Here is a 25102-nt window from a genome sequence, read left to right as displayed (position 1 = left end):
GGCTAACATGCCATTTGCCTTCTTCACCGCCTGCTGTACCTGCATGCCAACTTTCAATGACTGATGTACTATGACACCCAGGTCTCGTTGCACCTCCCCTTTTCCTAATCTGTCGCCATTCAGATAATATTCTGCCTTCATGTTTTTGCCCCCAAAGTGGATAACCTCACATTTATCCACATTATACTGCATCTATCATGCATTTGCCCATTCACCGAACCTGTCCAAGTCACCCTGCAGCCTCTTAACATCCTCCTCACAGCTCACACCGCCACCTAGCTTAGTGTCATCTGCAAACTTGGGAGATATTACACTCAATTCCTTCATCTAAATCATTAATGTATATTGTAAATAGCTGGGGTTCCAACACTGAGCCCTGCGGCACCCAACTAGTCACTGCCTGCCATTCTGAAAAGGACCCGTTTATCCCGATTCTCTGCTTCCTGTCGGCCAACCAATTTACTATCCACGTCAATACATTACCCCCAATACCATGTGCTTTAATTCTGCACACCAATCTCTTGTTTGGGACCTTGTCAAAAGCTTTCTGAAAGTCCAAATACACCACATCCACCGGTTCTCCATTGTCCACTCTACTTGTTACATCCTCAAGAAATTCTAGAAGATTTGTCAAGCATGATTTCTCTTTCATAAATCCATGTTGACTTGGACCGATCCTGTCACTGCTTTCCAAATGCGCTGCTATTACATTTTTAATAATTGATTCCAACATTTTCCCCACCACCGATATCAGGCTGACCCGTCTACAATTCGTTGTTTTCTCTCACCCTCCTTTTTTAAAAAGTGGTGTTACATTAGCTACCCTCCAGTCCATAGGAACTGATCCAGAGTCGATCGACTGTTAAAAAATGATCACCAATGCATCCACTATTTCTATGGCCACTTCCTTAAGTACTCTGGAATGCAGACTGGGGATTTTTTGGCCTTCAATCCCATCAATTTCCCTAACACAATTTCCAGACTAATAAGGATTTCCTTCAGTTCCTCCTTCTCGCTAGATCCTCGGTCCTCTCGTATTTCTGGAAGGTTATTAGTGTCTTCCTTCGTGAAGACAGAACCAAAGTATTTGTTCAATTGGTCTGCCATTTCTTTGTTCCCCATTATAAATTCACCTGATTCTGACTGCAAAGTACCTACGTTTGTCTTCACTAATCTTTTTCTCTTCACATATTTATAGAAGCTTTTGCGGTCAGTTTTTATGTTCCCAGCAAGCTTCTTCGCATACTCTATTTTCCCCCTCCTAATTAAACCCTTTGGGCTAGACTTTCCATTTTCTGGCTAAGGCCGAAAAAAATGGGTCTTGTTCCAGCGATGCGGGACCTATCGCCCGGGTTGATCGCCAGCTCAAGGCCCATTTTTTTTTTGTGATTTTCCACTCAGCCTTATCCCAGCGATGTCAAATGGCCGATATGATTTCTCGGCGATCTCACGATCGCCCAAAGCAAACAGAAATGAATGAAAAAAAAGCTTCCCTAGTAATGCATTATTGCGCATGTGCAGGTTGATTTTTTTTTCAGGTTGATGCTCTTTCCCGCGTTTTGGGAGGTCAGGGGTCATCATACATGCTCAGAAGCTCTGTGAGGGTTGTGGAGAGAGAGGAGAAAGCATTTTGTGTTCTGAATAATCTCATAGTAATCGATAATGGAGGCATCATTTGAAAGGAGTAGGGCTAAGCCTTTCAGCGAGGAGGCCAATGAGGCACTGGTGAATGTTGTCAGCACCAGATGAGAGGATCTGACACGGGGTGGGCATGGGAAACCTCCATCCCGTGCATATCGGAGGATTTGGGCAGAGATTGCCGACGTGGTCACGTTGGCATCGAACAAAGCCCGGACACCAGACCAGTGCCGCAAGCGTTGGAACAGCCTACTGGCAGCTGCGAGAGTAAGTTGAAATTTATATTTATGTATTATTTAATGATCTAAATAGTAACTAGAATGTTATTTGGTTACATTTAAACATAACTAAATTATGAATAAATTTATAGAACCCAGCATAAAGTTAAATGTTGCAGTGTGAAATAAATGTCTTCAAAGTCTTAAATTGTCTGGTCCATTTGCTTATGCCGTGCAATGTTATCGTATCATTTACAGAAGAAGATCTCGATCAATAATCGGAAGCAACGCAGGACGGGTGGGGGCTCTGCCATGATGCACAAATTAAGCGCTCACGAGGAGCTCGCGGTGGCCTTGGTGGGGCCAGAAAGCCGTTCGGTCACATCCTGTGGTGTGGCCGAACCCACCTTTGAGACATGTGAGTAATGAGAAATGTGCATTGTTCAATGTGTGAATCATTAGTAAATACTGAAAATATCGTAGTTACGCGTGTAATGTCATGCAATTAAAATGTAATTTGATGTTTTGCAATTACAATGTATTGTTATGTAATTATAATATAATCTGATATATAATTGTGATGTACTATAGATGTTCGAATGAGGTTATGTTAGGTCATGTTAAACCTTGTCATCACCTGTGCATATGGGGTAATGGAAAGCATTGCAATGTTTTGAGTTCGAGAAAAATTGTAATGCAATGATTTGAATAGTTAATCGTTGTTTATCAAATTAAAGGTCAAGTGGTCGTCGAGTCAGTGGAGTCCACTACCACTGAACCATCTCAAACATCGCAGGAGGCTGAAGAAGAGGAGCCACTGCAGACTCCTGCTGCTGTGCTTCAGCAGGAGGAGGAGGAGACGGAGGAAGAAGAGATTTTTTTTGCGGGTGGTGGGGGGGCGGGGGGGGGGGGGGGGCGAACAACCTGCAGCCATCTCAGTTGAGATGGAAGAAGCACCGGGACCAAGCGGTGTGCAGGTGGCGACGCCAAGGCGCGTCACATTGCAAACGCCGACCCCACGGAGGTCTGGTCAGTGTGGCAAGCAATCTTGGAGGGCCAGTCAGAGAGCTTAATTTCCCTGTGCAGGGAGATGGTCGCGATTGGTCGCGACCTTATCCACGGATTCGAGGGATTCTCTGCGAACTGGAGCCAGTTCTCTGCGAACTGGAGCCAGTTTCCAGCATCCTGGAGCGAGTTCTGCCAGAACTTCTCCAACTGGTCTTCTGAGCAGTCACTGACTGCAAGGGAGACCTTGGAGGCTATTTGGCAGCAGACAGCCGCAACCAATGCCCTACGGCATGCGTTGCTGGCCGGACACGGCGCATCACCCCAAGGTGTCGAGTCTGTTCGCAGCGAAACTCCGAGCACGCATGCGAGTACAGAGGACACAGTTCCTCCGGACTCGGAAGTGGAGCCTCAGGCTTCTGCTTCCTCTCCATCACCTCCACCATGGCAGGAAGTCTTGACATCCCACTCTGCACGACGTCTTGGTGTCGGTCTGCGTAGACCAAAACGGGCGGGTGGAGTGCGAACACGGGGTGGGACAGGATCTGGAGGGAAACGTGGCCGCAGGTCGGGAGGGGGGAGTCCTTTTCTATGTAGTTCATTTGTTTTAAAATGTTCACTTGCTGTTATCAATTTATTATACTCTTGTTATTGTTATTGTTAATGTTACTGAATTGGCCAATTGTATTAATTGTTAAATGTTCACTTGTTCAATTTGTATCATAAGTTAACTGTTCACTTTCCATTCTTTCTGAAATGGTCACTTGTTGTCATGACTGAAATGGTCACTTGCTATCATGACTGAAATGGTCACTTGTTATCATGACTGAAATGGTCACTTGTTCTTTAAGGTGTTCAATTTCTTCTTCTTCTAACATTTTGGGGATTTTGAGGGAAGGGTGGGTTGGTGCGGGGAGTGGGGGGTTGGAGGGAGGGTGTTGTTCATTAGATCTTAAAAAAAATTATTTTTGTTAATAAAAAAAAATGTCTTCAACTTTTGTACCTTCTCTCTTATTTACGTAAGTTTTACAACGTACAGTTCCTCATGCAGATTTGTTTGTTTATTCTGTTTCCCCATGGAATATAATTTAATAACTTCACTATGTAAAAGCTATTTACTAAATAATTCCAATATATGAGATCTATTTAGCATAAATAAGGTGATAATACCTATTTATATTCCCTGTCCCAAATTTCTGAGTACAATTTGCTTCAATTTTACTCTCTAAATAACTCAGATTCTCCACCCTTCCTTAGAAGCTAAAAATGGCGTCGGTAGTGCCCATTTCCCTCTCTAAGGCCCTGAAAAAGCAACTATTTTTGAGCACTCTTTTGGGCCTTGCATCGGCCCAGCGAAGTGCATGCTAAGTGCTGAAACTTGGGATGGGCCTTGTGTGGGCGATCATTTGGGCGATCAAAGTGCAAACTTGGGGGCCTATTTTTCCGGCGATATTTTGGGCCTAGTTTCCACTTTTTGCTCAAAATGGGCGATAGAGGTCCATTTTGGGCGATAGATGGGCGATGTGAAGTGGAAAGTCTAGCCCTATGTCCTCCTCTGCTGAATTCTACATTTCTCCCAGTCCTCAGGTTTGCTGCTTTTTCTGGCCAATTTATATGCCTCCTCCTTGGATTTAACACTATCCCTAATTTCCCTTGTCAGCCACGGTTGAGCCACCTTCCCCGTTTTATTTTTACTCCAGACAGGGATGTACAATTGTTGAAGTTCATCCATGTGATCTTTAAATGTCTGCCATTGCCTATCCACCGTCAACCCTTTAAGTATCATTCGCCAGTCTATGCTAGCCAAGTCACGTCTCATACCATCGAAGTTACCTTTCCTTAAGTTCAGGACCCTAGTCTCTGAAGCAACTTCACGGGAGCCAAGGTGCAGATCCGCCTGGACTCGGATGCAAGACCCGTCCATCACAAAGCCCGTGCAGTCCCGTACATGATGAGGGAGATCAAAATCGAACTGGACAGACTGCAACGTGAAAGGGTCATTTCACCAGTCGAATTTAACGAATGGGCTAGCCCCATTGTTCCTGTGCTGAAGAGTGATGGCACTGTCAGGATTTGTGGAGACTACAAGGTTACAATCAACCGAGTTTCAAAACAGGATCAGTACCCGTTACCAAATGCAATGCTAGCCGGGGGAAAGTCGTTCACCATATTGGATCTGACGTCGGCCTATATGATACAGAAGCTTGTCGAATCGTCGAAGAAACTTACGTGCATCAATACGCATAAAGGGCTGTTCATTTACAACAGGTGTCCTTTCGGAATTCGCTCGGCTGCAGCCATATTTCAGAGAAACATGGAGAGTTTACTGAAATCCGTCCCCAGACCCGTGGTGTTCCAAGACGACATTCTGGTCACAGGTCGTGACACTGCCGAATACCTGCACAACCTCAATGAGGTTCTATGTCGTCTGGACAAAATGGGGCTCAGGCTGAAATGTTCAAAGTGCGTCTTTATGACACTGGAAGTCGAATTCTTGGGAAGGAAGATTGCTGCAGACGGCATCAGGTCTACAGACTCGAAAACAGAGGCCATCAAAAATGCACCTAGACCCCAGAATGTAACGGAGCTGCGTTCGTACCTTGGTATTCTCAACTACTTTGGTAATTTCTTACCTAAATTGAGCACATTATTAGAGCCACTGCATATGTTGCTCAGAAAAGGCGACAACTGGGTTTGGGGTGTATCTCAAGACAGGGCCTTCGAGAAGGCTAGAAATCTGTACAAATTGCTGGTACATTATGATCCATGCAAGCGTTTAGTATTGGCCTGTGGCGATTCATCGCATGGGGTTGGTTGTATGCTCCAACAATCCAATGAGTCGGACAAACTACAACCCGTTGCGTACATGTCGAGAAGCATGTCTAAAGCGGCAAGAGCCTATGGCATGGTAGAGAAAGAAGCTTTAGCTTGCGTATATGGGGTTAAAAAGATGCACCAGTATCTGTTTGGGCTTCGTTTCGAGTTTGAAACCGATCACAAGCCACTCATATCTTTGTTTTCAGAGCATAGAAGTATCAATACCAATGTATGTACGCCTGGGTTTGCCTGCCACCCGGGGGAGCGACCGTCGGAGGTCATTGGGCCACAGACACACACGTGCAGCCCTTGTATATAAAGAAAGCCTCCATGTTTAATCCTCACTTTGAGAGCTAATGAAGTAGAGTCAGGTCGTACTTGATTGGGTTCATGGTACTAAGCCTATTGAGTTATTGCGTACACAACAGATACCAGCATCTTGTATCCTTTCAGCCCCGCCGCTGGCCAAAGGCTCAGCCAAGCCCCTGCCAAGAATGGCCAGCACCGTCTCCTCCAAGTGGGTGAGATGAGGCGAGGAATGGGAGATGTGCCTCATGTTTGGTGCAGATTGTTGGTAGGTGAATGATTAGGGGTCATGCATTGAGCAGTGTGTGATACTAGTGGTGCAGTTGGTAGGAGATGGCTTTTGAAGATGCATTCACTGGATTTGACCAGTGGTCTGAGCTCATGAAGCTTCTTTGGGTACTGCAGCCAGATGGTGGGGTCAGCCCTGCTGGCAGCGACAGCCTCTGTGATGTACTCCCAACATCCTTCTTTCTGGAGGGCCTCCTGGACCTTCTGGGTAAAGAATCTGTTTTGCAGTGTTGACCCCCTGCACAAAACTGGAGTGCTATGTGCGAGACCCTGGGTGCCCCTTCCCTGGCTTGTTGAGCCATTTGTGTTAGTGCTGAGGCAGTTTTCCTAATTTTTGAGATTTGGACGGTAATTCAGCTTTAAAATTTCCCAATCCTCTTTAAGGGCTTGAAGTGCTGAATATTCAAATTTGGGAATTCTTTTTAATGTTAAATATTTTTTTTAATGCAGAAAGGACTGAAAACTGCATTGTTTCACTTCATTTTAATTTGTATTGCTTCAGTGTGCATGGTCCCTTTAATACTCAGACATTACCCACAATTCCTTGCGAGCTCTGCAGCCTTGCTTCCAGAGGCTGTGGGAAGCTCCAATGCTGCACCTGGACAGAAACTTTGTCTCAGATGCCTCCAGCAACACCACCAGAGGGTGAGTGCTACGCCAGCAATCTCCATGCCTCCCAGACCAATTTTGCCCCATTAGCGCTGTGGCCATTTTCAGCAGCTGTTAATTCCAGTTGCAGGTGACACCTGGTAAACACAAATTCCTCCCCCTTATTGTCCTCCTTATGCCTTCTACTAAAATACACCACCTCACACTTATCTATATTGTAATTAATTTACCATTTACCTGCCCATTCTTCAAGTTTATTAATATCTTCTTGTATTTTGTTGTTGTCTTCCCCAGTATTAACTATAACCCCCAATTTGGAGTCATCGGCAAATATTGAAATTGTACTTCCGATTCCAGAGTCCAAATTATATATGTAAATAGTGAACAACTGTGGTCGCAGTACTGATCCCTGTGGAACACCACTTCTCACCTTTCCTAACTCTGAGTAAATACCTTTAAAACCTACTCTCTATTTCTTGTTTTGTAGCCAGCTTGTCCCCTAACTCCACATGCTCTGATCTTAGTCATGAGTCTACTATTTCAATTTATATTCCTTGATAACTTCATTTCATAGTTTATTTTTGCATTTCTAATTGTTTTTTAAGTTTCTTTCCTAATCTCTTCATATTCCTCTTTGCCACCCTCTTCTTTGTTGTCTATCTACATTGTTTTATTTATCTATGTTTATCTACATAGGAGATACAGCAGCTGGCTGACAGCCATGATGTGCGAGGATTCTTCATCGCAGTCAAGGCCACCTACGGTCCAAACACCAAAGGCCCCACCCCACTGCTGGCCAAAAACGGGGAAACACTCATCAAGGACACCGAGGCAATCAGGGCCCAATGGAAGGAGCACTTCGAAGATCTCCTCAATCGAGACTCTGCCTTTGACTCGAGTGTTCTTGACTCCATCCCGCAGCATGCTACCCGCCATCACCTCAGTAAAACCCCAGCCCTGCACGAGGTAGAAAAAGCCATAAGACAGCTTAAAAACAACAAGGCTACGGGAGCAGATGGAATCCACGCTGAGGCACTGAAGTATGGCGGAGAGGCACTGTTGGCACGAATACATGACCTTATCACTCTCATCTGGAGGAGGGAGAGCATGCCGGCAAATCTCAGAGATGCAGTGATCGTGACCATCTTTAAAAAAGGGGACAAGTCCGACTGCGGCAACTACAGAGGAATCTCCCTGTTATCAGCCACTGGGAAAGTCGTCGCTAGAGTCCTCCTCAACCGTCTTCTCCCTGTGGCTGAGGAGCTACACCTGGAGTCACAGTGCAAATTTCGTCCCCTTCGAGGCACAACGGACATGATTTTTACAGCGCGACAGCTGCAGGAAAAATGTAGGGAACAGCACCAGCCCTTATACATGGCCTTCTTCGACCTTACAAAGGTAATTGACACTGTCAACCGCGAGGGTTTATGGAGCGTCCTCCTCCATTTAGAATGCCCTCAAAAGTTCGTCACCATCCTCCGCCTGCTCCACGACGACATGCAGCCCATGATCCTTACCAACTGATCCATTACAGATGCAATCCACATCCGGATCGGGGTCAAACAGGGCTGCGTCATCGCCCTAATCCTTTTCTCAATCTTCCTCGCTGCCATGCTCACAGTCAACAAGCTCCCCGCTGAAGTGGAACTAATCTACAGAACCAGTGGGAACCTGTTCAACCTCGTTATCTCCAGGCCAGGTCCAAGACCACCTCAACCTCTGTCGTCGAGCTACAGTAAGTGGACGATGCCTGCGTCTGCGCACATACAGAGGCTGAACTCCAAGTCACAGTCAACGTATTTACTGAGGCGTACGAAAGCATGGGCCTTATGCTAAACATCCGCAAGACAAAGGTCCTCCACCCACTTGTCCCCGCCGCACAGCACTGACCCCCAATCATCAAGATCCACGGCGCGGCCCTCGACAACGTGGATCATTTCCCATACCTCAGAAGCCTCTTATCAACAAGAGCAGACATTGATGACGTGATTGAACGCCGCCTCCAGTGTGCCAGTGCAGCCTTCGGCCGCCTGAGGAAAAGAGTGTTTGAAGAACAGGCCCTCAAATCTGCCACCATGCTCATGGTCTACAGGGCTGTAGTAATACCCGCCCTCCTGTTTGGCTCAGAGGCATTTGGACCATGCACAGTAGACACCTCAAGTCGCTGGAGAAATACCACCAACAATGTCTCCGCAAGATCCTGCAAATCCCCTGGGAGGACAGATGCACCATCATTAGCATCCTCAACCAGGCCAACATCCCCAGCATTCAAGCACTGACCACACTTGATCAGCTCCGCTGGACAGGCCACATTGTTCGCATGTCAGACACGAGATTCCCAAAGCAAGCTCTCTACTTGGAACTCCTTCATGGCAAACGAGCCAAAGGTAGGCAGAAGAAACGTTACAAGGACACGCTCAAAGCCTCCCTGATAAAGTGCAACATCCCCACTGACATCTGGGAGTCCCTGGCCAAAGACCACCCTAAGTGGAGGAAGTGCATCCGTGAGGGCGCTGGGCACCTCGAGACTCATCGCTGAGAACACGCAGAAATCAAGCGTAGGCAGCGGAAGGAGCGTGCCGCAAACCTGTCCCACCCACCCTTTCCCACAATGACTATCTGTCCCACCTGTGACAAGGACTGTGGCTCTCGTATTGGACTGTTCAGTCACCTAAGGACTCATCTTTAGTGGAAGCAAGTCTTCCTCGATTCCGAGGGACTGCCTATGATGATGAAGATCTACATAGTGTATATCTTTTTCACACATATTCTGAGGACAGCTGAGTTGTCACACCACACAGAACTAAATCTTATCCAACTATTCAGTTTTAAAGTGGTCTCTATGTGGACCAATTCCTGGCACTGACATTTAAATGACAAAGAGTCAACAACAGCAACCACTTGCACTTATATAGTGCTCTTAACGTAGTAAAATGTCCCAAGGCACTTCACATGAGTTATCAAAATGTTAACTCCTAGCTAAAGAAAGAGACATTTGGACAGGTGACCAATAGCTTGATTTGGGTGATTTTTTTTAAAAACAGCACCTAGCACATGTGAATGAAGGCCTTGGCGAGGGTGCAGAAAAGATTTACAAGAATAGTTCCAGGGATGAAGGGCTTTAGTTACATGGATAGACTAGAGAAGTTGGGGTTGTTCTCCTTAGAGCAGAAAAGCTCAAAAGGAGATTTGACAGAGGTGTTCAAAATTATGAGGGGTCTGGACAGTGTAGATAGAGAGAAACTGTTCCCACTGGCATAAGGGCCAAGAACCAGAGGGCACAGATTTAAGGTGATTGGCAAAAGAACCAAAGGCGACATGAGGAAAATAATTTTACGCAGCGAGTGGTAGGATCTGGAATGCACGGCCTGAAAGGGTGGTGGAGGCAGACTCAATTGTATCTTTCAACAGGGAATTGGGAAAGTACCTGATGGAAAAAAATTGCAGGGCTACATGGAAAGGGCGGGGGAGTGTTCCTGCAGGGAGCCAGCACGGCCTTGAAGGGCCGAATTGCCTCCTTTTGCATCGTAATCATTCTATGATTTATTCTTTTTCTTTAGCTTCAATTTTGCTATTATCTATTTATTCACCAACGGTGTTTCATTATTTGCTAATTTGTTCTTATTTTTTTAAGCAGAATATATTTCTCCTGAACTCTATTGATCTCCATTTTAAATGTTTCTCACTGCTGTTCTATCTCTTTGTTTGTCAATTTTTTTTTCAAGCTTATTTTCCCTATTTTCATTCGTATCCCCTCAAAATGAACTTACCCCCACCCCACCTCCCCAATCTATTACATTGGTCTTTGTCTTCTTTGTCTTACTTATGTCTTTCTCAATCATGAAGGAGAAGGGATAACCATCCGTGGCTAACTAAGGAAATAAGGGAGGGTCTCAAATTGAAAACAAAGGCAAACAATGTGGCCAAGACTAGTGGAAGGCCAGAGATAGTGGATGCATTGGTTGTAATCTACCAAAATTACCTGATTTCTGGGACAGTCCCAGCAGATTGGAAAACCACAAATGTAACGCCCCTATTTAAAAAAGGAGGCAGACAAAAACTAGGAAATATAAAACCAGTTTGCCTAACATCTGTTGTTGGGAAAATGCTGGCGTCCATTATTAAGGAAGCAGAACCGGGACATTTGGAAAAGCATGATTCAATCAAGCAGAGTCAGCATGGTTTTATGAAAGGAAAATCATGTTTGACAAATTTGCTGGAGTTCTTTGAGGATGTAATGAGCAGGGTGACTAGTGTGGAGAAGGGGGAACCAGTGGATGTGGTTTATTTGGGCTTCCAGAAGGCATTCGATAAGGTACCACATAAGAGGTTACTGCACAAGATAAAGCTCACGGGGTTGGGGGTAAGGTATTAGCATGGATAGAGAATTGGCTAACCAACAGAAAACAGAGAGTCGAGATAAATGGGCCATTTTCCGGTTGGCAAACAGTGACTAGTGGGGTGTCACAGGGATCGGTGCTCGGTCCTCAACTATTTACAATCTATATTAATGACTTGGATAAAGGGACTGAGTGTAATGTAGCCAAGTTTGCTGATGATACAAAGATGGCTGGGAAAGCAAATTGTGAGGAGGATAAAAACAATCTGCAAAGGGATATAGACAGGCAATGTGAGTGGGCAAAACTTTGGCACATGGAGTGTAATGTGGGAAAATGAGAGGTTATCCATTTTGGCAGAAATAATAGAAAACCAGATACACTGCTTTGAGTACTGTTGAGGGGGATGACTCATCAGGGAAGGGCAGCAGCAGCCAAGTTCATGGCACCGTGGCTGGCTCTGTTGCACAGGAGGGCAGGAAAAAGAGTGGGAGAGCGATAGTGATAGGGGATTCAATTGTGAGGGGAATAGATAGGCGTTTCTGCGGCCGCAACCGAGACTCCAGGATGGTATGTTGCCTCCCTGGTGCAAGGAGTCAAGGATGTCTCGGAGCGGATGCAGGACATTCTAAAAAGGGAGGGAGAACAGCCAGTTGTCGTGGTGCACATTGGTACCAACGACATAGGTAAAAAAAGGGATGAGGTCCTACGAAACGTATTTAAGGAGCTAGGAGTTAAATTAAAAAGTAGGACCTCAAAAGTAGTAATCTCGGGATTGCTACCAGTGCCACGTGATAGTCAGAGTAGGAATCGCAGGATAGCGCAGATGAATACGTGGCTTGAGCAGTGGTGCAGCAGGGAGGGATTCAAATTCCTGGGGCATTGGAACCGGTTCTGGGGGAGGTGGGACCAGTACAAACCGGACGGTCTGCACCTGGGCAGGACCGGAACCAATGTCCTAGGGGGAGTGTTTGCTAGTGCTGTTGGGGAGGAGTTAAACTAATATGGCAGGGGGATGGGAACCAATGCAGGGAGACAGAGGGAAACAAAAAGGACACGAAAGCAAAAGACAGAAAGGAGATGAGGAAAAGTGGAGGGCAGAGAAACCCAAGGCAAAGAACAAAAAGGGCCACTGTACAGCAAAATTCTAAAAGGACAAAGGGTGTTAAAAAAACAAGCCTGAAGGCTTTGTGTCTGAATGCAAGGAGTATCCGTAATAAAGTGGATGAATTAACTGTGCAAATAGATGTTAACAAATATGATATGATTGGGATTACAGAGACGTGGCTCCAGGATGATCAGGGCTGGGAACTCAACATCCAGGGGTATTCAACATTCAGGAATTATAGAATAAAAGGAAAAGGAGGTGGGGTAGCATTGCTGGTTAAAGAGGAGATTAATGCAATAGTTAGGAAGGACATTAGCTTGGATGATGTGGAATCTATATGGGTAGAGCTGCAGAACACCAAAGGGCAAAAAACGTTAGTGGGAATTGTGTACAGACCTCCAAACAGTGGTAGTGATGTTGGGGAGGGCATCAAACAGGAAATTAGGTGTGCATGCAATAAAGGTGCAGCAGTTATAATGGGTGACTTTAATATGCACATAGATTGGGCTAACCAAACTGGAAGCAATAGGGTGGAGGAGGATTTCCTGGAGTGCGTAAGGGATGGTTTTCTAGATCAATATGTCGAGGAACCAACTAGGGGGGAGGCCATCTTAGACTGGGTGTTGTGTAATGAGAGAGGATTAATTAGCAATCTCGTTGTGCGAGGCCCCTTGGGGAAGAGTGACCATAATATGGTGGAATTCTGCATAGGATGGAGAATGAAACAGTTAATTCAGAGACCATGGTCCAGAACTTAAAGAAGGGTAACTTTGAAGGTATGAGGCGTGAATTGGCTAGGATAGATTGGCGAATGATACTTAAGGGGTTGACTGTGGATGGGCAATGGCAGACATTTAGAGACCGCATGGATGAACTACAACAATTGTACATTCCTGTCTGGCATAAAAATAAAAAAGGGAAGGTGGCTCAACCGTGGCTATCAAGGGAAATCAGGGATAGTATTAAAGCCAAGGAAGTGGCATACAAATTGGCCAGAAATAGCAGCAAATCAGGGGACTGGGAGAAATTTAGAACTCAGCAGAGGAGGACAAAGGGTTTGATTAGGGCAGGGAAAATGGAGTACGAGAAGAAGCTTGCAGGGAACATTAAGACGGATTGTAAAAGCTTTTATAGATATGTAAAGAGAAAAAGGTTAGTAAAGACAAACGTAGGTCCCCTGCAGTCAGAATCAGGGGAAGTCATAACGGGGAACAAAGAAATGGCAGACCAATTGAACAAGTACTTTGGTTCGGTATTCACTAAGGAGGACACAAACAACCTTCCGGATATAAAAGGGGTCAGAGGGTCTAGTAAGGAGGAGGAACTGAGGGAAATCCTTATTAGTCGGGAAATTGTGTTGGGGAAATTGATGGGATTGAAGGCCGATAAATCCCCAGGGCCTGATGGACTGCATCCCAGAGTACTTAAGGAGGTGGCCTTGGAAATAGCGGATGCATTGACAGTCATTTTCCAACATTCCATTGACTCTGGATCAGCTCCTATCGATTGGAGGGTAGCCAATGTAACCCCAGTTTTTAAAAAAGGAGGGAGAGAGAAAACAGGGAATTATAGACCGGTCAGCCTGACCTCAGTAGTGGGTAAAATGATGGAATCAATTATTAAGGATGTCATAGCAGCGCATTTGGAAAGAGGTGACATGATAGGTCTAAGTCAGCATGGATTTGTGAAAGGGAAATCATGCTTGACAAATCTTCTGGAATTTTTTGAGGATGTTTCCAGTAGAGTGGACAAGGGAGAACCAGTTGATGTGGTATATTTGGATTTTCAGAAGGCTTTCGACAAGGTCCCCACACAAGAGATTAATGTGCAAAGTTAAAGCACATGGGATTGGGGGTAGTGTGCTGACATGGATTGAGAACTGGTTGTCAGACAGAAAGCAAAGAGTAGGAGTAAATGGGTACTTTTCAGAATGGCAGGCAGTGACTAGTGGGGTACCGCAAGGTTCTGTGCTGGGGCCCCAGCTGTACATTAATGATTTAGACGAGGGGATTAAATGTAGTATCTCCAAATTTGCGGATGACACTAAGTTGGGTGGCAGTGTGAGCTGCGAGGAGGATGCTATGAGGCTGCAGAGTGACTTGGATAGGTTAGGTGAGTGGGCAAATGCATGGCAGATGCATATAATGTGGATAAATGTGAGGTTATCCACTTTGGTGGTAAAAACAGAGAGACAGACTATTATCTGAATGGTGACAGATTAGGAAAAGGGGAGGTGCAACGAGACCTGGGTGTCATGGTACATCAGTCATTGATGGTTGGCATGCAGGTACAGCAGGCGGTTAAGAAAGCAAATGGCATGTTGGCCTTCATAGCGAGGGGATTTGAGTACAGGGGCAGGGAGGTGTTGCTACAGTTGTACAGGGCCTTGGTGAGGCCACATCTGGAGTATTGTGTACAGTTTTGGTTTCCTAACTTGAGGAAGGACATTCTTGCTATTGAGGGAGTGCAGCGAAGGTTCACCAGACTGATTCCTGGGATGGCGGGACTGACCTATCAAAAAAGACTGGATCAACTGGGCTTGTATTCACTGGAGTTCAGAAGAATGAGAGGGGACCTCATAGAAACGTTTAAAATTCTGATGGGTTCAGACAGGTTAGTTGCAGGAAGAATGTTCCCAATGTTGGGGAAGTCCAGAACCAGGGGTCACAGTCTAAGGATAAGGGGTAAGCCATTTAGGACCGAGATGAGGAGAAACTTCTTCACCAGAGAGTGGTGAACCTGTGGAATTCTCTACCACAGAAAATTGTTGAGGCCAATTCACTAAATATATTCAAAAAGGAGTTAGCTGAAGTCCTTACTACCAGAGGGATCAAGGGGTATGGCGCGAAAGCAGGAATGGGGTACTGAAGTTGCATGTTCAGCCATGAACTCATTGAATGGCGGTGCAGGCTAGAAGGGCCGAATGGCCTACTCCTGCACCTATTTTCTATGTTTCTATGTCTATGTTTCTAAAAGCAAATTATAATTTAAATGGAGAAAAATTGCAAAGCGCTGCAGTACAGAGAGACCTGGGGTCCTTGTGCATGAAACACAAAAAGTTAGCATGTAGGTAATGGGGAACATGGATATGGCAGAAACTCTGAACAAATATTTTGTATCAGTCTTTACGGTAGAGGACACTAACAATATTCCAACAGTGGATATTCAAGGGGCTATAGCGGGGGAGGAACTTAACACAATCACAATCACTAAGGAGGTGTAACTCAGTTAGATAATGGGTCTAAAGGCAGATAAATCCTCTGGACCTGATGGCTTTCTTCCTGGGGTCTGAAGAGAAGTAGCTGCAGGGATTGTGGATGTAATGGTTGTAATTTACCAAAATTCCCTGGATTCAGGGAAGGTCCCAGCAGATTGGAAAACTGCAAATGTAATGCCCCTATTTAAAAAAGGAGTCAGACAAAAAGCAGGAAACTATAGACCAGTTAGCCTAACATCTGTGGTTGGGAAAATGTTGGAATCCATTATTAAAGAAGCAGTAGCAGGACATTTGGATAAGCAAAATTCAGTCAGGCAGAGTCATCATAGATTTATGAAAGGGAAGTCATGTTTGACAAATTTGCTGGAGTTCTTTGAAGATGTAATGAACAGGGTGGATAAAGGGGAACCAGGGGATGTGTTGTATTTGGACTTCCAGAAGGCATTTGACAAGGTGCCACATAAAAGGTTACTGCACAAGATAAAAGTTCACAGGTTTGGGGGTAATATATTAGCATGAATAGAGGATTGGCTAACTAACAGAGAACAGAGAGTCGGGATAAAGGATTCATTCTTTGGTTGGCAACTAGTAACTGGTGGGGTGCCGCAGGGATCAGTGCTGGGACCCCAACTATTTACAACCTACATTAACGACTTGGAAGAAGGGACTGAGTATAACGTAGCCAAGTTTGCTGATGATACAAAGATGGGAGGAAAAGCAATGTGTGAGGAGGACACAAAAAATCTGCTATACAGGGTATTGGTGAGGCCACACCTGGAATACTGCGTGCAGTTTTGGTTTCCATATTTATGAAGGATATACTTGCTTTGGAGGCAGTTCAGAGAAGGTTCACTAGGTTGATTCCGGGGATGAGGGGGTTGACTTATGAGGAAAGGTTGAATAGGTTGGGCCTCTACTCATTGGAATTCAGGAGAATGAGAGGAGATCTTATCCAAATGTATAAGATTATGAAGGGGCTTGACAAGGTGGAAACAGAGAGGATGTTTCCACTGATGGGGGAGACTAGAACTAGAGGGCATGATCTTAGAATAAGGGGCCGCCTATTTGAAACAGAGATGAGGAGGAATTTCTTCTCTCAGAGAGTTGTAAATCTATGGGATTCTCTGCCCCCGAGAGTTGTGGAGGCTGTGTCATTGAATATATTTAAGGCGGAGATAGACAGATTTTTGAGCGATAAAGGAGTAAAGGGTTATGGGGAGCGGGCAGGGAAGTGGAGCTGAGTCCATGATCAGTTCAGCCATGATCTTATTGAATGGCAGAGTAGGTTCAAGGGGCCAAATGACCTACTCCTGCTCCTATTTCTTATGTTCTTATGATCTTAAATCTTATTATGTTATGATCGCTATTGCCTAGATGTTCTCCTATACTTGCTTCTCTTATGTGCTCTGGTTAATTATGAAGTAACTATAAAGTAACATGTGGCAATAAGCTTGATTTAATCCTGTTGTGTATGCACACTGGAAATTATAACATAAGTTTAAGTTCTTCTCACCTTGTCTGCACCATATTTTGATCCGCAAGTATCTACAAAAAGAAACAAAAAAAATGAGGAGCACAAAAAAGCTAATATATATTCCTTTATCAGTCATTGCCTGTGACGTTGAGAAATGTGTGTTTTGGTCCTCAATCCCAATTGTATCTATAAAGCTTTCATTCACTTGCCTGCCTTCTAACTGATAACAGCAATATCAAAAAGATCACTCCTCAGTCATCTTAATATTGAGTTAAGAGCCTTACATATTTCCTATACCTTTTTTGTAACATCAAACAGTTTAATTCCTATACAATTGCTTTACTTATGTTTCCAATATTCATAAGTATGAAAAACACAATTATTTCTCCCATATTATACAGCAACTGGCAATATTAACAAATTAATAAGATGGTAATATAATTCCGATCATACAATTACATATAGATATTTTTGCATTTGATATTAGCGCTCAGTTGTCCATCTCCTTTTTCTAATTATGATTCATTCTTTTCTAACTGCATATGACAAGTTAGGATATTAATAGGTGACTTTGAAATGCTGCTGTGATTACATTAAGGAAGCTAACCTGTATTTCTATCTCTCAGTTTCAATTTTAACATTATACTTTGGCCTTGAAACTCCACCCAATTTTCAGGGGCCTCAAATTGAGGCAACTCACTTGACCCACAAGCAAACGAGTAAGGAGGTTAATTATGCCAGTTTTCATTACAAAAACAAAGCACCTGAATTTCTAAATACCATTTAGCTCTTTCTGTGATCCGGCCGCTGAGTTGCCGTGCACTTAATTACCAAATATTGAAATGAGGACCAGCAGAGTTGCAGCTTTGGATTCCTGGATTTATGTTTATAATACATTGCTGGTAAGTTATAATGAAAATATAATGAAAATAATGAAAATAATGAAAATATTACTAGCCTGCTGATTGCTGAAAGTTTGAGTAGAAATCACTGCAGCTGGAAACAACTTTTTGGAGTAATTTTTTGACATTCAGTGTGAACAGCCTTGGATATACTTCTGACTGCCTGTGGGACTGTGAGACCATCAAAAAATGTTGACCCCCCTCCATTCACAATTAAAGCTTCTGAGGATCAGGTATACCATTCTGTAAGGACATACTTTTATAAGCAATTATCATAGGGCAGGAGGAACAGCAGAAGAGGTGAGTGAAGTAGCATATGAGGATGTGCCCTAGAAGATATTACCCTCCCAAAAATATACAGATAATGCAGGTCCTATGAAGACATTAACAAGCAGATGTATATTAGGAGAATAAGCTTCATCAAAAAAATAATAGCCAGTCTCGGCATGTGGACCTGCCAATAATAGTGTTGTCTGTGGTTATGAAGGTGACAATCACACTCCTCTTATGGCACTGGGTCATTCCATGCAACCAAGTGGATCTCTGAATTACCACCCAGGGTACTATCCAGGCAAGTGGTGGTGTCTTCTGTTGAATTAACAGATGAATCTCAGTTGTAGTTGTGCTGCTGGGAAAAGAGCCCGTTCCTGGACGCACATATACGGCTACACAGGCATGTATTCATCAGGTGACTAACGCACCTTTCAAGAGAGCTGGGGAATTCATTCAGTTTAGCATCAAAGAAAATCAGCAGGAAGATGGAGACACTCGATTTTAGGAATTGCTGGTATTTGTAGGGGCTAGGGTGCAAAAGATGGCACCTATATTGCTTTGTGAGCTCCTACAGTTAACCCCTTCACCTCATTCACTAATTGTGCAGATTGTAAAATAAAAACAGAAAATGCTGGAAATACTCAGGTCAGGCAGTATCTGTGGAGAGAGAAACAGGGTTAATATTTCAGGTCCATGACCTTTTGTCAGACTTGGAAAAAGTTAGAGATGTAACAGATTTTAAGCAAATGCAGGGACAGGGAAAGGGGAGGAAAGAACAAAAGGGAAGGTATGTAATAGGATGGAAAGCATGGAGTGATTAAATGACAAATTGTATGGTAGTACAAAGCAAAAGGAGCTGGTAATGGGATTTTAAAGAAACAAAAAATGAGTCTAGAAGAGCTGTAAATGGTAATGGCAGAATCATCAATAGCTGCCATGTGAAAAAAATTGGGGCAGAGGTGATGGTCTGAAATTGTTGAACTCAGTGTTAAGCCAAGAAGGCTGTAAAGTGCCTAATCGAAAAATGAGATTACATTGAGCTTCGTTTAAGAGACTGAGGACAGAGAGGTCAGAGCAGGAGTGGAGCGGAGAATTAAAGTGACAAGCGACAGGAAGCTCAGGGTCACCCTTATGGACTGAATGGAGGTGTTCTGCAAAGCGGTCACCCAATCTGCATTTGGTCTCTCCAATGCAGACCGCATCGTGAGCAGCGAATACAGTATACTAAATTGCAAGAAGTACAAGTAAATCGCTGTTTCACCTGGAAGTAGTGTTTGGGGCCCTGGACAATGGGGAGGAGATAAAAGAGCAGGCGTTGCAACTCCTGCACTTGCACGGTAAGATACTGTGGGAAGGGGAGGGGTTGTTGGGTGTGATTGAGGAGTGGACCAGGATGTCGCGGAAGGAGCGGTCCCTTCGGAATGCTGAAAAGGGAGGGGAGGGGAAGATGTATTTAGTGGGGGGATCACGCTGGAGGTGGCAGAAATGTTGGAGGCTGGTGAGATGAAAGGTGAGGTGAAAGCAGAAGTGTGGGAAATCGAACGGACACGGTCGAGGGCCCTATCAACCACGGTAGTGGGGTATCCTCAGTTAAGGAAAAAGGAAGACATTTCAGAAGCACTAGTATGGAAGGTGGCATTGTCAGAACAGATGCAACGGCGGTGGAGAAACTGGGAGAATGGAATAGAGTACTTATAGGAAGCGGGATGGGAAGAGGCGTAGTCCAGAGTGCTGTGGATGTCAGTGGGTTTATAGTGAATGTTTGTCGATAGCCTATCCCCAGAAGTGGAGACAGAGAAGTCAAGGAAGGGAAGAGTCAGTGATGGACCATGTGAGGGTGAGGAAAGGGTGGAAATTGGAAGCAAAGTGAATTAAATTGTGTTGTTCAGGGCGAGAGCAGGAAATGGCACCGATAAAATCATCAAAAAGAGGTGAGGGCGGGGACCTGAGTAGGACTGGAACAAAGAATGTTCCACATATCCCATGAAAAGGCAGGCATAGCTAGGACTCATGCGGGTTCCATAGCAACACCTTTAATTTGGAAGAAGTGAACGGAGTCAAAGGAGAAGTTGTTCAATCTGAGACAAGTTCAGCCAAGTGGAGTAGGATGGTGGTGGATGGGGACTGGTTGGGCCTCTGTTCAAGGAAGAAGTGGAATGACCTCAGAACATCCTGGTGGGGGATGGAGGTGTAGTGGACATCCATAGTGAAAAGGAGACAGTTGGGGCCAGGAAACTGGAAACTGTTAAAGTGACGGAGGGTGTCGGAAGAGTCTCATATGTAGGTGGGAAGAAACAGGACAAGGGGAGAAGAAAAATGAGTCGAGATAAGAAGAAATCAGTTCCGTGTGTCAAGAGCAGGCTGAAACACTGGATCTACCAGGGCAGTCCTGCATAAGAACATAAGAAATAGGAGCAGGAGTAGATCATTTGGTCCCTTGAGCCTGTTCCGCCATTTAATAAGATCCTGGCTGATCTGATCATGTACTCAGCTCCACTTCCCTGCTTGCTCCCCGTAAATCCTTTACTCCCTTATCGCTCAAAAATCCGTCTATCTCCGCCTTAAATATATTCAATGACCCAGCCTCCTCAGCTCTCTAAGGCAGAGAATTCCATAGATTTACAACCCTCAGAGAATAAATTCCTCCTCATCTCAGTTTTAAATGGGCAGCCCCTTATTCTGAGACAAAGGGCCCAAGTTTCCACAAGAAAAAAAGCTGGCGCCCCTCCGAGCTGGGCGCCCGTTTTTCGCGCCTAAAACAGTGCCGGGACCTCTGCACAAGCGCGCTACAGTCGGCACGCAAGTGCAGTAGCTCCAGGCGCCGAACTGTGTGGGAGGGGCCCGAAGCATGCAGCCCCTAGCCCTGGCTGAATGGCCTCACTGGGGCTGCGTGAATGAGGCTCCTCCCACGGCCAGCTCCTGCTTCCCGCCCGACCAGACCCGACACTCGCTCCCCCCCGCCCCAACCCGAGACCCGCTCCCCCCCCCCGCCCCGACCCGAGACCCGCTCCCCCCCCGACCAGACACCCGCTCCCCCCGACCCGACACCCGCTCCCCCCCCCAACCCGACACCCGCTACCCCCCCCGACCCGACACCCGTTCCCCCCCCGACCCGAGACCCGCTCCCCCCCGCCCCGACCCGACCCGAGACCTACTCCCCCCCCCCGACCAGACACCCGCTCCCCCCGACCCGACACCCGCTCCCCCCCCGACCCGACACCCGCTCCCCCCCCCCGACCCGACACCCGATCCCCCCCCCGCCCCGACCCGACCCGAGACCTGTTCCCCACCCCCCCGACCCGAGACCCGCTCCCCCCCGCCGCGACACCCGCTCTCGCCCCGACCCCCCCCGACCCGACCCGAGACCCGCTCCCCCCCCCCCGGCTGACCCGACCCGCGCTCCTGTTCCCCGACCCGACCCCCCCCCCCGCTCTCTCTCTCTCTCTCCCTCCCTCTCTCCCTCCCCCCCCTCCTCCTCCCCCCCTCTCTCTCTCCCTCCCCCCCTCTCTCTCCCCCTCCCTCCCCTCCCCCCCTCTCTCTCTCCCCTCCCCCCCTCTCTCTCTCTCCTTCCCCCCCCTCTCTCTCTCTCTCTCTCTCCCTCTCTCTCTCTCCCCCTCCCGCTCAGCGGCACGAACGGCTGCAGAATTCTCCCTGGCTGAAGCACTTTCACACAGGTAGGAAGATGGTTTATTTAATCTTTTCTTGGCTTATAAATGTTTATTCAGGTTGGATTTATTTGTATAATATTTGTAGAAGTATAAATAAGGAATTATTGTCGAATTTAATGCGTTCCCTTCCCCACCCCGCCTCTCCCCCACCTTGTTCTGGACGCCTAATTTGTAACCTGCGCCTGATTTTTTTATGTGTAGAACAGGTTTTTTCAGTTCTACAAAAATCTTCACTGGCTCCATTCTACTTTAGTTGGGAGTACATTTTCACTGTGGAAACTTTCAAATCAGGCGTCAGTGGCTGGACACACCCCCTTTTGAAGAAAAAATTCTGTTCTACCTGACTAGAACTGTTCTACCTGACTAGAACTGCAGAAAAAAAATGTGGAGAATTGCGATTTCTAAAATAGTCCGTTCGCCACCAGTTGCTCCTAAAAATCAGGCGCGTATCATGTGGAAACTTGGGCCCTATGTCTCCTAGTTTTAGTTTCCCCTATGAGTGGAAATATCCTCTCTGCATCCACCTTGCTGAGCCTCCTCATTATTTTATGTTTTAATAAAATCACCTCTCGTCCTTCTGAACTCCAATGTGTATAGGCCCAACCTACTCAACCTATCCTCATAAGTCAACCCCGTCATCTCCAGAATCAACCTAGTGAACTTCTTTGAACAGCCTCCAATGCAAGTATATCCTTCCTTAAATACGGAGACCAAAACTGTAAGCAGTACCCCAGGTGTGGCCTCACCAATGCTATACAGTTGTAGCAGGACTTCTCTGCTTTTATACTCTAACTCCCTTGCAATAAAGGCCAACATTCCATTTGCCTTCCTGATTACTTGCTGTACCTGCATACTAAATTTTTGTGGTTCATGCACAAGGATCCCCAGGTCTCTCTGTTCTGCAGCACTTTGCAATTTTTCTCCATTTATATTATAATTTGCTTTTCTATTATTTCTGCAAAAGTGGATAACTACACATTTTCCCACATTATACTCCATCTGCCAAATTTTTACCCACTCACATTGCCTGTCTATATCCCGTTGCAGATTTTTTGTGGCCTCCTGACAATTTGCTTTCCCACCCATCTTTATATCATCAGCAAACTTGGCTACATTATACTCAGTCCCTTTATCCAAGTCATTAATATAGATTGTAAATAGTTGAGGACCCAGCACCGATCCCTGCGGCACCCCACTAGTCACTGTTTGCCAACTGGAAAATGACCCATTTATCCCGACTCTCTGTTTTCTGTTAGTTAACCAATCCTCTATTCATGCTAATATATTACCCCAACCCAGTGAATTTTTATCTTGTGCAGTAACCTCTTGTGTGGCACCTTATCCAATGCCTTCTGGAAATCCAAATACACCACATCCACTGGTTCTCCCTTATCCACCCTGCTCATTACATCCTCAAAGAACTCCTGCAAATTTGTCAAACATGATTTCCCTTTCATAAAACCATGCTGACTCTGCTTGATTGAATTATGCTTTTCCAAATGTCCCGCTACTACTTGCTTAATAATGGACTCCAGCATTTTCCCAATGATAGATGTTAAGCTAACTGGCCTATAGTTTCCTGCTTTTTGTCTGCCTCCTTTTTTAAATAGGGGTGTTACATTTGCGGTTTTCCAATCTGTTAGGACCGCTCCAGAATCCAAGGAATTTTGATAAATTACAACCAATGCATCCACTATCTCTGCAGCCACTTCTCTTAAGACCCTAGGATGTAAGGCATCAGGTCCAGGGGACTTGTCCGCCTTTAGTCCCATTATTTTACCTAGTACTACTTCATTAGTGATAGTGATTGTATTTAGTTCCTCCCGACCTATAGCCCCTTGATTATCCACTATTGGGATGTTTTTAGTGTCTTCTACCTGTTTGTGGATCTTGGGATGGAGGTAGAAGCGGGCTATGTGGGGTTGGGAAACTATAAGGTTGGCGGCTGTGGAGATAAGATCTGCAGAAGAGATGAGGTTAGTGACAGTGTTGGAAACAACAGCTTGATGTTCGGTAGTGGGAACATGGTCCAGGGAGAGGTAGGAGTGGGTGTTAGAGAGTTGCTGTTCAGCCTCTGCAAGGTAGAGGTCAGTACGCCAAACAACAACAGTGCCATCCTTGTTAGCAGGTTTGATGGGGTTGGATCTGAGCAAGCGGAGTGCTGCAAGTTGAGAGGGAGGTTGGAGTGAGTGAGGGAAGCAGAGAAATTGAGACAGCCAATGTCACACCGGCAGTTCGCAATGAAAAGATCTAGAGAGGGTAAGAGGCCAGAAGGAGGGATCAAGGTAGAACGAAAATTCTGAAAATGGGAGAAAGGGTCAGCTGTGTGGGGGGAAAGACTCTTGGTCAAAGAAGTGGGCACAGAAATGAAGGCGATGCAAAAAGAGCTCAGCGTCATGCGGAGCTCGAAATTTATTGACATGGGGGCATAAGAGGATGAAGCTCAGGCCTTTGCTGAGGACTGATGGTTTGGGGTTAGAGAGGGAAAGGTCACAGGGGATAATGAAAACATGGCTGGGGGTGAGATTGCAAGAAGGGATGGGGCCAGAAGAAAGTGATGGGGATGAAGGTTCCGGAGGTGCGTTGGTGTCCAAGAGTTGTTGAAGCTTGCGATCAATGACACCTGAAAAGAAAATACGTTTTTGTTAAAGCACCGGAGGAGGCGAAGGATGAAATGGAACTGTGTACCAGGACAGCTTTGAAATAGAGTGAGTCGGTGCTGCTGAAGAGAGGTTGAGAGCCTGCATGTGTCCGATATGTCTTCCTTTTTCCTCAACCGAAGATTCACCTCTACCATGGTTGACATGGCCCTCGACTGTGTCCATTTCATTTCCCACACTTCTGCTCTCACCCCTTCCCTTCCCTCCCACAATAGGGATCCCCTTGTCCTCACCTGTCAAACCACTAGCCTCCACATTCAACGGATCATCCTCCGCAATTTCCGCCACCTCCAATGTGTTCCTAGCACCAAACACATCTTCCCCTCCCTTTCAGCATTCTGAAGGGACCACTCCCTCCATGACATCCTGGTCCTCTCCTCAATTACCTCCAACACCCCCTCCCCTTCCCAAGGCACCTTCCCGTGCAAGCACAGAAGATGCAACACCTTCCCTTTTATCTCCTCCCTTCCCACAGTCCAGGGCCCCAAACACTCCTTCCAGTTGAAACATCGATTTACTTGTACTTCTTGCAATTTAGTATACTGTATTCGCTGCTCACGATGTGGTCTGCATTGGCGAGAC

The 25102-nt window shown here is 45.8% G+C and overlaps 1 protein-coding gene across 3 annotated transcripts in view; it reads right to left on the bottom strand.

Moving 5' to 3' along the window:
• Positions 1-25102, bottom strand: part of spata6l (spermatogenesis associated 6-like) — a 145597-nt gene that overhangs the window by 48374 nt on the left and 72121 nt on the right. For all 3 annotated transcript variants that reach the window (XM_070881223.1, XM_070881241.1, XM_070881231.1), the window contains exon 10: positions 17057-17088. In XM_070881223.1, the coding sequence (XP_070737324.1) occupies positions 17057-17088 (32 nt within the window). The remainder of the gene's footprint in view (positions 1-17056; positions 17089-25102) is intronic.

The sequence above is a fragment of the Pristiophorus japonicus genome, chromosome 1, assembly GCF_044704955.1.
Source record: "Pristiophorus japonicus isolate sPriJap1 chromosome 1, sPriJap1.hap1, whole genome shotgun sequence".
Classification (NCBI taxonomy): domain Eukaryota; kingdom Metazoa; phylum Chordata; class Chondrichthyes; family Pristiophoridae; genus Pristiophorus; species Pristiophorus japonicus.
Note: the sequence above shows the minus strand (reverse complement) of the source record. Positions and strands in the feature narration are given on the sequence as shown.